The following is a 13,600-nucleotide window of genomic DNA, read 5'->3' as shown; positions in this document are numbered from 1 at the left end:
GCTTATTTCTGTTACAAACCTTCACCTAGCCAATGCCTTTCTGCAAAAAGTTATTCACTTACATTAGCTTCGTATCTTAAGGGGAAATAATGTAATAAGGACAGGGCCCTATTGCTCCCCAGCTTTTGATATCCAACTGAAGTCAGCTGCACAGTCTGTTTTTCACACAGAGTCTCTGCTCAGCTTTTTATTTGTGATGACATAGTCATCGATCGTTCTTTTTTAATGGTAGTTATGTTTTTCTGAACTTCTGTTAAAAATACTGCAGAAAGAGGTGAATGGTGATATCAGTTTGGAGATGCAGATTTATTAATAAACCCATACTCCTCTCATGAAACAGGTAGAGCGAACCTGACTCTGATATTTGTATCTCAGTGGAGCAGAAACTGTTACAATATGTTCTATTTAATAATTCATGTGGTTTGGGGGGTTTGTTTGTTTGTTTGTTATTCTGTTGTACCTATTAGTAGTATGAGATTTTTTTTTTTTCCTGAATTCTAATGCTGATGATACTAGTAAGTGATTTTTGCCAGTCTGTTGTCTCTGTTGTAAGCCCACTTGCAAAGTAAATTTCAGAACATGGCTATCTTAATATTACATCTTAATGACATTTGGGCTTTATATATTATTACATTCTGTAGTTGTGAAGTGTTTGTCAATTGTGTCTTTGCGTTTTGCTCACAAACAATCAACTGTCAGTGACTTTTCTGTCTTATCCCTTACCTTTTGCCATCTGCTTACTAGGAAAAAAACGAGCACACACACACACACACACACGCACACGCACACACAAAGAAAAAGCAGAGCATTAATCTTAATTCTGGAAATAATTTCAGAAATTGCTATCTTGTTCTGGCAGCAGTTTGAATGCTGTCAATACCCACATCGAAAGGGAGGTGTTGCAATTGGAAGTGTTACTGAGAGGACTGTTAGAGGTCGTCAGGGGTATGAGGGCTCTGTCACACAAAGGAAATTAAGGACTCTGCAGTCTGGAAAAGAGAAAACTGAGGGACTAGAATAGAGGTCCATAAAATCCTGAATAGCACTGAGAAGATAGAGAGAGTTATTTGTTACGTGTCTTCCCCAGTGTAAGAATTAGAGGGCATCAACTGGAACTAGCAAATGGCAGGAGGTGTTTTTCTTGCAACAAGTCGTTAAGGTATGGAAGGTTTTAGATCCAAGGGGAGGCTGGACAAGTTGATAGAAGAGAAGTCCATCAGAGGCTGCTAGTTACAAAACTCCCTCTCTGACAAAATCTTGATTGTTGGAAGGAGGGAGGGTTTCTGGGGGAGCGCGCGTCTTACCTGCTTCCCTGGGTGTCTGCCACTGCTAGAAGCAGAGCACTGGGCTTAGCTGGGCCTTTGGTCCCATCTGGCTTGTCTTCAAAGTCCCTGAAACATTATAGTGCTATAGCTTATAGGAAAAAAAAAAAAATCTCAAAATCAGAAAGATTGGGATTTTCTTGCTCATATTTGTTAATGGAGAACTGCTTGCAGTTTTTTCAGCTGACTTCATCATGCCAAAAAGACATAATAATCATTGTGTATTATATGACTGATTTCTATGTCAGAGTGAAGAGCTAAATGACTGTCACTGAAGCAGGCATGGATGGGTCCTTAGAGCCCAAGACAGTTAGTCTTGGTGATAAGCGTTGTGTCAGAGTTGAGAAAAAGTATATAATGTTCTCAGCTACTCATGACTGAGATCCTATTATTTCTGACCATGCCTGACAGCTCTAATGTTAAACAGCAAAGGGTCATAGAAAATTAGTGTAATTTCAATGACTGCTTTAGTGCAGCAGTCATTAAGTCAGTTCCCATGAACCACTCCCTAGTGCAACCCTTAATAAATTCAAACTTTATTTTTAGTAATGACCTTTAGTAACGTGAGCCTTGATCTGCTGAGATGCTATTCACTTTTGATGCAACTCCAAATCCCTTTTTTATGCATTTTAAATCAACACACGCTTGTTCTGAATTTATGCGTGTGGATAGACGGAGATGTAATTTAAACACATCTGTTCAAATATGCATTTCAGATCAACTTGGTGCCGGTTCTCATAATACGGCTGAGTTTTTGACGGGTATTATATCCCTAAAGTACACAGCAGATGGTATTTATTAGAGATTGAATGGAAATGAAGTTTAAGGATGTTGAGCTTTTTATCTTAAGTCGCTCATTTTTAAATCATAAAACAATAATGATCTGAAGTTATAAATCTGTAATGAAGTTCTGTAAAATGTTTCATTTGTATGGGAAGAGTAGAACACCTTACTGATGAATACAGTTAGTCCAAGCCTTAATTGTTCCTTTAAGAAAAGAAATATTATAATGTTTCTTTTGAAACATTTGAATTGTATCTGATAGGAACTCTAGCAACCCTTAGTATAATTATGAGAGTAAATGAGAGTAATGAGAGTAAAACTGTATGTGCTTTTTCGTCCACAGGCAGTGAGCTGTGTTAATTACGAAATACACCTTTTTTCCAGGTCACTGATGCTCAGCCACATGGATGGTCCCAGTCCCTACGTGCATGGACTCCTCCCTACCTAGTCCCTCATCAAGTTTAGCTCTGGAAATTAGGCTTTCCAGTTGCTTTCAAGTGTCAGTCAGCCCAGTTTCTGAAAGAGCTTTTTGGGGGGCTGGAGGTAGGGTTGGAGAAGAGCAGTCACAGAAAATGTCCATTCTCCCTTTCAGTTAAGCTCAGAAAGCGGTTAGACTGTGCATTTCTGGAGAGCTGCACAGCTACTGTTCTCAGGTGACTATTGTAACCTTTCTAAGGTGACTGCTTCAAAACCATTATTGACTCCAAAGTTCAAAAATAACCTCCTAAGCTGCACTCGCAGATCCGTTTGAAGATCACAAGCAGATCACAAAGCTCAGGTGTGATGTGTTCCCCGTGAGAATCACTATCATAAGCAGCTGGTAGCCTTCAGCACTGGGGAAAATCTGGAATGCAGGCTACATGTAGTGATTCTGTAGCTGTAAGACTATCTGAAATCTGAAGTGTTTGACTGTGAATAACCTCTGAATTGAATGTTAGGATTTAAGATCTTGCCATTAATTCTCCCATACGTGTATGTGCATATACCTTGCTTCAGGGGAAACTGCAAGGTGATTTGGAAAAACTACACTGGGAACTGTTCTGTGGTCATGCCTGGGATTCGGTCATTGGTTGGTTTACATGTTTGTTTAAAGAACAAAAAATCCCCCCGAAAACATGAAAAGGATATGGCATTACTCTTTCCTTGTCTGGTTTGTCCTGTCTTAGGCATCAGTTTCAGAGAGATAGAATCCAAGCTATGACAAAAATTAAAAAAAACCTGTTTCTTAAAAATATGCATTTTCTTCTCATATAAAAACATAATTTACTTAAAAGTCTGCAGCGTTCAATGTGTCAGTAGTCAGGTGAAGCTAAACAAGTGAGTCTACTTGAAAATGAAATCATTATAGACTCTTATAAACAACGACAACATAAAGTTATTTTCATTTTGATGCAGGCGGACTGGGAGGTGAAGGAAAATTGATTTGTGAGGCAGTCTGGAGACATGTTAGGCAGTAATAGAAAACATTTTAAAATATATGAAATAATATAATTGCTTTGCAGTGGGAACACGTACATGAATAAAAGATGTTAGCAGGTGTCCTGCCAGGGTAGAATCTCATGCTAGTGCATTTAATAGAAATGTAGGCACCATAAACAATAAATTTGGCAAAAGTAATCAAAGCAGAAGGTCTGAATAACTGATATGGAACAGTTTAAAACAATGAAGTTTAAACGTCGTAGTTTATTAAATGAATTTCTAACTTTTTTCTTGCCACTGAATATTAACAGCTTTCTTTTTTAGAGGGGGAGACCACAACTTTCACCTGTTTCTCACCGTATGTCATTGTGTCTGAAGCTATTGAATGTAGTCTGTATTTCTTTTTTTTTTCCCGATACTGTTTGTTGCAGACTTAATAGAAATTGAATCCAAGTGCAGGGAATTCATCTTTTCATCTGGCTAGGTCTGATGGACAATTTGATAGAAGCAAAATATAAGGTCCCTCAGACTTGTGTGATGCTTGAAGTCGAACATATTAATACTAAATATAAGAGACCTGAAATGGATGCTGCTTTTGCATTATTTATTTTTATTTTGTTGAGGTCTTACTCCGTGGTCGTTCCTGGAAGGCTTGCCTTGTTGATTCAAGCATTCCAAATCACAAGTAATAAAAGAATCTCATGTTCTTGCCATTTCTCAGTACTGTCTAGATTATAGTGCAGTCTGTGGAACATCATTCCTGTCCTGCCGTTTATCCTTTTATGGTCAAATTTTATGTTAGTGTTTTAAAAATCATCCTTACTTGCCCTACACTCAGTTGCAAAATATTCCACTATTTGTCCTGCTCATTTCTGTGCTGTCATTATGTGTCTAGAGCGACTGGACGAAGGAAAAGGAAATGGCCGCACTAAACAGGATATCTTATAAGACCTGATGACACATTTGTGGTGTAATGGATAATACTACTTGCTTTCTTACAACAGTTTCTTAACTGTTAATGTTTATTATGTATATAGCTGCTTTGGATAATCAGTCTTATCAAATGATAGTTTATATCTAGCCATAAGGCTCAGTCAGTCATTTAGAAGGCTTCATAAGAAATGTTAATAAAATTTCTGTTGTCATTGAACTGAAGTGGTTTCCAGTTCACTGTCCATCTATTGAGCGGTTGATGTGAGGGTTTAAAAGAACTTTTCTTCCTACCACGAAGATTTTCAGCTTGTGCATCCTGGACTACTTTTAAAAGCTTCTGCAGAAGATTACTAAGAACGATATTGTCAGTGGTTATCCATGTGGTAGAAGTCTGTACGTGTATTGCAAAGTTCAGGGTAAATCATAAACTGGAAACGATGGAAACCACCCTGCTTTTGAAAATATGCTCAGGTTTACTCCCCTACCTGCAGTGCATAAATTAGGAGTGTAGTATGCTGTGCTCCATTCATAGTCAAGAGATGAGAAGCAAACTGAATCCCTTTCTGTACTGTCTTTCTATGGTTTACTTCTCAGGTGAATTTCCATATGGTCAACAGAGAGGCAGGGCGACGTTTCATGTTATACCTGGCCCTTGAAAGAGCCAGTGCTTCCTGCTGAGCAGTCTGTGTTTCCCTTGTGCCGGCTCCAGCTCCTGTGACCCATCAGTGAGCAATTCAAGGAATTTAAGCCAGAAATCCCACAAGACTAGTCCTCGTAAAGCAAAAAGAAAAACAAAACAAAACAACAAAACACCTCCTCAAAAACAGAAAGAGAAAAAAGGCTTCTGCAGGACTGGTCGCAGGGGATATGCAACCATCTCCTTCAGCTGCGACACAAAATGACACATGGACATGCATGTTAAGTTCTTTAAATGTGCTTCAAAGACCAGCTCTCAGATACCTTCAAATTATTTTATCCGTTATCTCATTTTCATTTGCATGTTCCCTAAAGTAATAAGATAATAAAACGTTCCCTAAAGGAACGTATCCTGCATAAGGCTCCAAAATATAAAATCATGTATGAGGCTGAAATTGTAACCTTTCAGAGAAAACTGCGTTTATTTTCATAAGAATTTAGCATTTTCTAGCATTTTTTCACTATGAATTTCTAATTTATGAATCAAGAAGTTGCTAGGTCATCACATTTTTTTGCTTTGACCTTAGTTACTCTGTTTTTCTCAGGCTATTCTTGTACCCATCTGTAAAAATGTGTAATATTTTAAATTTGTTCATATAGCTATTTATTCTAATCCAATACTTCTATTATAATGGATGTGGAGGTGGGGAAGAGGGAGGGTCTTGTTTAAGAGCCAGTTGGTGGCTTTCTGTCATAGATGGGTGTAAATACTAATTGCTGAAAAGGAAGTGGGAAGGATATATGGTCATGCAAGGAATTTCTGGAAGTCGTAGTAGAAGGTGAAGATGCTAATGAATGGCATTTTTACCTCTTTTCTCTTTAATTCCTTGCCTGAGCATAGATTTGATTTGTAATGGTTATTATTAAAGGAAAAGTCTTCTGTGACTAACGCCACGTGAAATGTGACACCTGACTCCTAGCAATTTTCACACTTCTGCTGCTGGTTTTCTTAGACGTATTGCTATGTAGAAATATTTTATATTTTTATATTTGGCAGCTTGACATTTTCATCTCTTTCCTAAATCAAACCACCAGGGTTTTAATTTTGCATTTGACTCCCAATTTACATTCCCTCAAGATTTCTTTCCTCTCAACCATCTACATAGTACCTGCGATACTTTTCCGTTACTGCTAGTCTAGTTTCTGAGTTTCTATTTTCTCTGACATCAGTAACTAGGTCCCCTAGGCATAAAGGAGCAGGAAGCTCATCCCTGTGGGGAAATATCTGCACTGCTTGCTTCAGGGTAATATGCAACTGAGATACCTGGGCGAGCAGTGGTTCAGCAGTTACCCAGCTGTCGTAGCACAGAGCTAGCCTCAGAGCGATTTATACTTCTGGGCTTGTTCGGAGCTAGCTCAGATACCTGTAAGCTCTGAGGAGTCGATTCTCATTGCAGCAGTTACCCACATCGCGTTCATAGGCTTTACGCCCAGATCTCAGTGACTCCTTTCAGGAGATAGGACACACTTCTTTCTCTGACTTGGCTTATCTACAGATAAAGGGTGGGATGTTGTATTTCTTATGTGCCATTTCCAGCACGTTTATTCCTCCTTTCTGTGAGTCTTTACATAGCTCTCCTCTCAGCACATGTGTGTGATCATTTCTGGGGGTGTTGGTCTGTGCAACATCACACTAAGACGGATTCCTCTGTACTGTGAGATGATGTAGCTGCTGCTTCTTGGGTAGTCAGAACTGCCCAAGAGGATGGTGATCTCATTCAGGATGATAGAGCATAAATCAGCTCGAGTAGATGAAAGGGTTTTGTCTGTATGGAGGAAAAAAGGAGGAGAGGATCCATTGAGGAACCATAACTGTTAGGATTATGTTATCTTATAGATGTCATGGATTATTCCTTAGTTTATCTTTTTCTAAAATTTCACAATTTTATATTAAAATGTTTCAACTGAAAGCCTTTGCTTGACATTTTTTGTCTTTTTTTCCAAAGTTGAGTAAATAGAGGCAATAGTACATGTTCATGGACAAAATCTTGCAAGGCTTACGATTGTCAGATAAAATGATCACACGCAATCTTTCTTAACCCTGACAAAGACCCAGAAGATTTAAAATGCCTGGCAAGGTTTAGGTCATTTTACGCTTAGAAGTATTGACATGTTCCTACCACCTCCGTTAGCTAGGCTGTAAGGGGCATCCAGGCTTCGGCATGTTTGAAATGACTTTCTGCTTTTTTAAAATCATTTTGTCTTTTGTAAGGACTCCTCTATACTCTTGGTTCACTGAACAATGTGCTCGAGAGCTTCTCAACTGACCCAAGAAAACATTTACTGCAAATGAATTTTTAGAAACTTACTGGAAACACATTTATTATGTGCTTAATGTTACAAAATACTTACCAGAGTCGTTCAGCAGGGTGTTTGTTTGTTTCTTTGTTTACTTCAGAATAGATAAACGGTGCATTTCGTTTTTAAAAGCAATTTAATATTGGCTGATGCACCAGAAATTGGTTCTTGTTGTGTAATTTTGCAGCATATTTCATAGTTAGGACTATCTTTTAAACATTGAGTCTACACAGCAAAGAACTTGGTTCTGCTTTGTTTTAGAGTGTCAGGGCCAAGGTTACCTTAATTTTCAAATGTATGTGTGTTTTATGTTTTTCTCAAACGGTATATTTTTTTTCCTCCTTTTTCATTAAGAAATGATTCTATGTGTGTGGAACCAATTCTGCTTATTTTTGTTTGTGCATGTTCTGAGAAAGACTGAGAACTTGTTTTCTTCAGTAACTGGATTTTATCCTAAGTTAAGCCTCATATACTTCTCTTCCCTTTTAAAACTACTTTTTTAATGATAAAATCAACAATGGTATAAAAATGCACAATGCAATGTCATATTTTGGTCAGGCATACTGGATTGAACTGTAATTAATTGCTGTCTCTGAATAGACTGGTGTTCTTATTCTCTTTCCATAGCTTAGTTTTTCTTTGTGTGTAATAATTCCATCCAGAAAGAAATCTAATTAGTAAGATAATTAACACCTTATCACCAAATGGAGTTCAGACATTTGTACAGTTTATGATTGTTAAAAATATGTAATTTCCTTTTAACTGACAACTGGTGTTATGGAGAAAAAGAGCATATTTTAGTGTATCTAGCTTGACTGGACCTTATAATTCACGTTGCTATAGAAACAGCCAAACCTTTATAAAGGATGGTGTTACTGCTGCCATTGGTAATAAATGACTTGACTGTTACCAGTAGTGTCATTTAAATGGCTAAAATAACTTCATTATAACAGTTTTGTCAGACTTAATGGTTGTTCTGTTAATGTTGTGATAAACGGCAGCTGATGTTATATGATACTAATTTATAAAGTAATATATTTTATCTTCTGTGAGCTTGCTATTACTGCACAAAAATACTGGCAATGTGAACAAAATAATGTTGCAGAATGCAGTGTTCCTCTTCTCAGTCCTTAAATCCAGATAATTTTATTGTTATTTGATTTGAAGTAGAACTTTATGTCTTGCAGTTTTTCAGGCTTAAGAAACCAAGGGAAATGGAGGCTTCTTAGCCAATGGTATTGGGAAGTTTTGTTGTTCTGTGTAATGTTCAGTTTGTGTTTTCCCACTTACACTTATTGGACCAGCTCTTTCTTGAAAATGTCTGGTGTTATATCATTTTCAGTTTGGCATTCAAATTACATGTTTTAACTTCATCTCAGACGTTAGAGTCTGAATTCGTAAACTCGAAAAAGAACTGAAGGAATTTGGTTGGTTTCTTTTGTGTTTTTTTCTTAAGGAAAAGGAGAGAGAAGATTCTGACAATACAATGTCTAATAAATTCCTGTGTAGCTAACTATATATGCAGGTACATATAAAAAGGAGGCCAAGGAATTTGGTTTAATATAATCTCATTGCCAATATTTAGATAAAAATTCCATTTCTTTTAAGTTAAAAAAGAAATAATTGTAAAATATGTTTATCACCATGTACTCTTTGTATCAAGGCTACTCTGTTGGGAGTAATTTTCTCTATATTGTTTTTTTTTTTTTGAAGGGGGGTTGATTTGTTTTTTTTAAGTCTGACTTCTCCACAGTTTTCATCATCATTCTAATGTCATGTCACAAGTAAATATTAATAAATGAATTTGCTGAAATTTACCTAAGAAGGGAACAACCCTTTTTAAAGGAAGTCTGCGAAGGCCTAGAAATCACTGAACTCAGAACTCTGTCTCAGGACTGAGAAGAGAAAGCTTTTCTCCTGAGTCCCATTTCAAGTCCTGAACATGGAGAGGTCAGACCACCCTTCCTATCTTGAAGCAGACCTAATTGCTGTGACATAGCAATAAAAATAAACATTTTAAGCAAAGGGTATTTCTGCTACATGTGTAAAATGTCACGTATGGTAGGGGAGAATCCAGAAATAGTTTTATGAAAGACTGAGCAGACTAATGAGCTCTAGTATGTCACCTAATCTAATCATTTTAAAAAAATGTTGTATGCTTCCCCTTTCCTGGGTCTTTTGCCAACCGATTTGGCTCTTCCAGTAGACCTCATTGTTGCAAGAAGTGTTTCTTTTGCCTCTTTAAACTTCAGTTTCTTTGCCCACTGTAATCACAGCAGTATTTTTCCTATGGTGTTGTACTATATAATACAAAACGATAGTTCTCTTTGGCCATTCAAATACTTTATAAATGCCATTTGGTGTGCATGCATTTATATTTACAGTTGTGTTGTCCCTTGCCTTGATGATGAAGAAGAGAAGCCTTCCAGCCCTTTTTTTTTTTTCTTTAATTTAGAACAAGGCTTGCAGACCCCTTCTTAAGCTTGGGCATGAGCTTTGCTTGTGGCAGAGGTCTTTATGCTATTCATCCCTAAGAGAATTTGTCTCAACTATTTTATTGTTATATCCTACTTAAAGAGAACTGTAGAGTAATTTATGTTGGAAGGGGCCTCTGGAAGTCGTCTTGTCTGTGTCCCCCGCTTGAAGCCGGACCAACTTTTCTGCGGTCTGTCGTTATCTTTTATTACTGAATAGTCATGAAATCAGCTCTATGTTGTAGAAGCAGCTCGTCTGTGTCAGTGGGGAGCCCTTCTGGACTACACATTTCCACCTCCTTGCAGAAGAGGTTTGTCACGATTGCCCCTTTATGTACAAGCTGACTGAAGTACAAAGCAATGGTGTAGTTTCCCAGCTTCTTACGGAGCAGTGGTCATCCAGCTGGCTAGTGGTAGACCTGGAAAGCTGAACTGATACCTCCTGGGTCTCATCCAGTGCTCTGTAAATCCCATGCAATAATCTCTTGGTTGAAGGACTCATTTTTCTGGGCCATGTGCTTAAGGGCTGTGCATATTCAGTCCAAAGGGAACAGTTAGGAAATGCTGACCTTGCTAAATAAAAAGGGAGGCTGGTGTCTGTGAATTTGTAAACTTAAGTTTTAGGGTAAGAGGGAAGGTTGTTATTATTTTAAAGCAAGGAATAGCCTGATTTTATGGCGTACTGAGTTAGAAATTAAATTGTGACTAGAAGTTGCCTTCTTGGCTCTAAAGCCCATTTTGTCTGAGATTGCAAGTCTCCATGGGACATCAGTCTCCTCTTTTGGATATCCCATTCTACTTTGATAGCAGTGATATAATTCATCAAGGAATTTTACAAACTCCAGTGGTTAAGTCTCAGAGGTTATAACATGTGTAGATAAGTAATCAGAATTCAAGAAATGTATCAGCTCTGCTGATAACCTATCATTTTAAATGAAGGAGGAATTGGTCCAGGACATTTTCCTCCTTCTGTCACAATTCTAATCCAATATTTATTGCAGTATCTCTTTTTCTATTCCTTGTGCTCTCAGCTGAGTACCAAATGCATTTGTACTTACCAAATAATGGTATTAAATGATATTAAAATATCTTTTTTTCCCCCAAAGATCATTGTAGATCTCAATTTCTGTGGATAACGTTGAAGAGTTATATGTCTGTACCCTAACTTTTAAAGGAGCAAAACTTTTACATGTCCTAAGTCCGATATTCCTTTCTGCTTTCCTTACAGAGTGCCTGGAATAACAATTGCTACAGACATCATCTGTGGTTTTCCAGGGGAGACGGATGAAGATTTTCAAGAAACAATGAAACTCGTAGAACAGTACAGGTTTCCCAGCTTATTCATTAATCAATTTTATCCACGCCCAGGAACCCCTGCTGCAAAAATGCATCAAGTTCCAGCTGCAGTGGTAAGATGGATTTTAAATATAGAAAGCATGTACATGAAAATACAGCATTTCCTGCAGAATTATGCTACAACTCAATTAGAGTCTTATAGAACTCCCAGTAAGTGCGATGACTGTTGAATTGCCTTTAGAGATTGCTAGATCACTAGGTGCATTGCTGCATGTAAATTACTGTTCAGATTGTTAGGAAAGGCAGAACAACGGTCATACTGAGGTCATGTGTTCTTTCTGTCAGGTTTTGGCTGAATGATTATCAAGAATGGTGGCTGATTGATTGCACTTTTTTTCCTCCCATTTGAAATCTTATGTGACTCCAGCAGTCTCTAGCAAATAGTGAATAATCATGCAAGTATTAATAATAGAGCAACGGTAATCTCCACTTTATTTGTTAAACATCACATTTGCATGTAACTACTTCCATGAGACCTCCTTATGCACTGCTTATAAACTCTGTTTTCCTTCAGCCTGCATGTTAAAAGTTATTGATGAAACTTGCATTTAATCTTCCAGTTTTCAAATTTTCTCTTACTTTCTATTTTTGGCTGAGTAGTACAATCCTTCCCAACTACCAACATTCTTATCTCAAATTCCCATGAGGACAAAGGCATCTTTTAGTGTAGAAGGCAGATGGCTACTGACTGTATTTTGATTAGTAGTTTAAATTCCCTTTTTTATAAGTGGCAATAGTAGCAATCACATCTGAAGGTATGGTTTGATCTATTAAAAAAAATATTTCTTTGAATTTGTAACTGTGCAAACTTGTCTAATCTGAATTTTGAAATGGGAAAATATACAGCACTGATGCCTGTACAACAATTTAATTTATTATTTTCTATGCCAGCATAAATATTATTTTTATTTCTTATTAGTGTAAGAATGAAAGTCAGCCAACAATGTAAATCACTTTAAAAAATGTTTTTTATGATTTATGTATCCTGATCCACTAACATGAAGTCAAATCAGTACTTGCATCTCTTCACTTATATATCCAAAAGCTAGAAACCCTGCTTACTGTCAGTATATATCATGAATTCTCTAAGAAGGTATCAGCTGCTAAAGGCATACAATGAGATTATATTTGGCATCTTCAGTTTCTTGTTTACAGAAGTACAGCTTGAGCAGTGAGATTGCTCATTTATTGTAGGCCATATCATAATAGAAAATACTGAATTTTCAGATAAAAATAGCTGCTGTTAAAATAGTATGTTTAGTGTAACCAGCTCATTTTGATCTTTTTGAGTTAGAATGCTTTTTACAAGCTCATGAATGAAAAAAATGTAGAAGCATAATCGTTATCAGTTAGGAGGGTAAAAAATGAAAACATCGGTTTACAATTCTGTTCTTGCAGTCTTCCATTCACACATTTATAAGCCCATTATTTTTATGGGAGGTACAAAGAAGTAGGTTAATTGGCCCTCTTCTATTTAACTGTGTACCATAGGGAAGACAGTATATGAAGAGCTAAATTATTAAAAGAACAACATTAGCTGTTGGGGGGGGGGGGGTACTGGGAAAATGGGAACATAATTTTAACAAGTTTTAAATTATTTCTTTGTTCTTATTTCTAGCACTTACTGCTTTCAGTGAATTAGAACCTTCAAAGAAAATCAAGCCTCTAATCCAGGGCTGATGAAAATCTGTAATTAATAGAGTTCTGTTCCTCTCTTTTTTTTTTTTTTCCTTTTTCTCTGTAGTCCTTGAAAAAAACTAAGTTGTAAGATCCTTCGTTCTTTTATTTCTAGAAACACAAAGTAACCAATCAACTGGAACAGGAAGAGCTTGTGCTGATCTCTTGCGTTTTATATTTATATTGCCTCTAGATAGAAGATAATGGTCTTCCCTGTGTTCCCAACAACGTACAAGAACTTCAGTATTCATTCCTTGTCTAGAGTAACTTATAATTCTGTATGTTTCTCAGCTAGGAGAAGAAAGTAGCACATAACCATCCATGTTATGCGCTCTTACTCCTTCATCTTTTAAAAAAAAATTCATGTCATCTTACTCTTAACGAACTGACACTATTGTATTTGCATAGGGGAAAAATAGCTCGTAAAATGATATCAAAATGTTATACGCGTGTGTCTAGGTGTACATGTGGTTTGTCGTATTGCCAGTCTAAGCTCATGAGCTAGTGCTTTTTTCTTAACATATTCTCCGCAGTGGATGCGGTTTCTATTGGTTGGATCTCGTTCTAGGAAAAGAATTTTGGCTGTATTGTTTAAGTGCAGGTGCTGAACCAGGGATAAGATTATTTGACAGCTGTAATTCT

General features: G+C 37.0%; 1 protein-coding gene across 8 annotated transcripts in view; it reads left to right on the top strand.

The window, feature by feature from the left end:
• Positions 1 to 13,600, top strand: part of CDKAL1 (CDK5 regulatory subunit associated protein 1 like 1) — a 563,996-nt gene that overhangs the window by 312,074 nt on the left and 238,322 nt on the right. For all 8 annotated transcript variants that reach the window (XM_068931681.1, XM_068931679.1, XM_068931680.1 and 5 more), the window contains one exon: positions 11,154 to 11,334. In XM_068931681.1, coding sequence (XP_068787782.1) covers positions 11,154 to 11,334 — 181 coding nt within the window. The remainder of the gene's footprint in view (positions 1 to 11,153; positions 11,335 to 13,600) is intronic.

This window comes from Struthio camelus, chromosome 2, assembly GCF_040807025.1.
Source record: "Struthio camelus isolate bStrCam1 chromosome 2, bStrCam1.hap1, whole genome shotgun sequence".
Classification (NCBI taxonomy): domain Eukaryota; kingdom Metazoa; phylum Chordata; class Aves; order Struthioniformes; family Struthionidae; genus Struthio; species Struthio camelus.
Note: the sequence above shows the minus strand (reverse complement) of the source record. Positions and strands in the feature narration are given on the sequence as shown.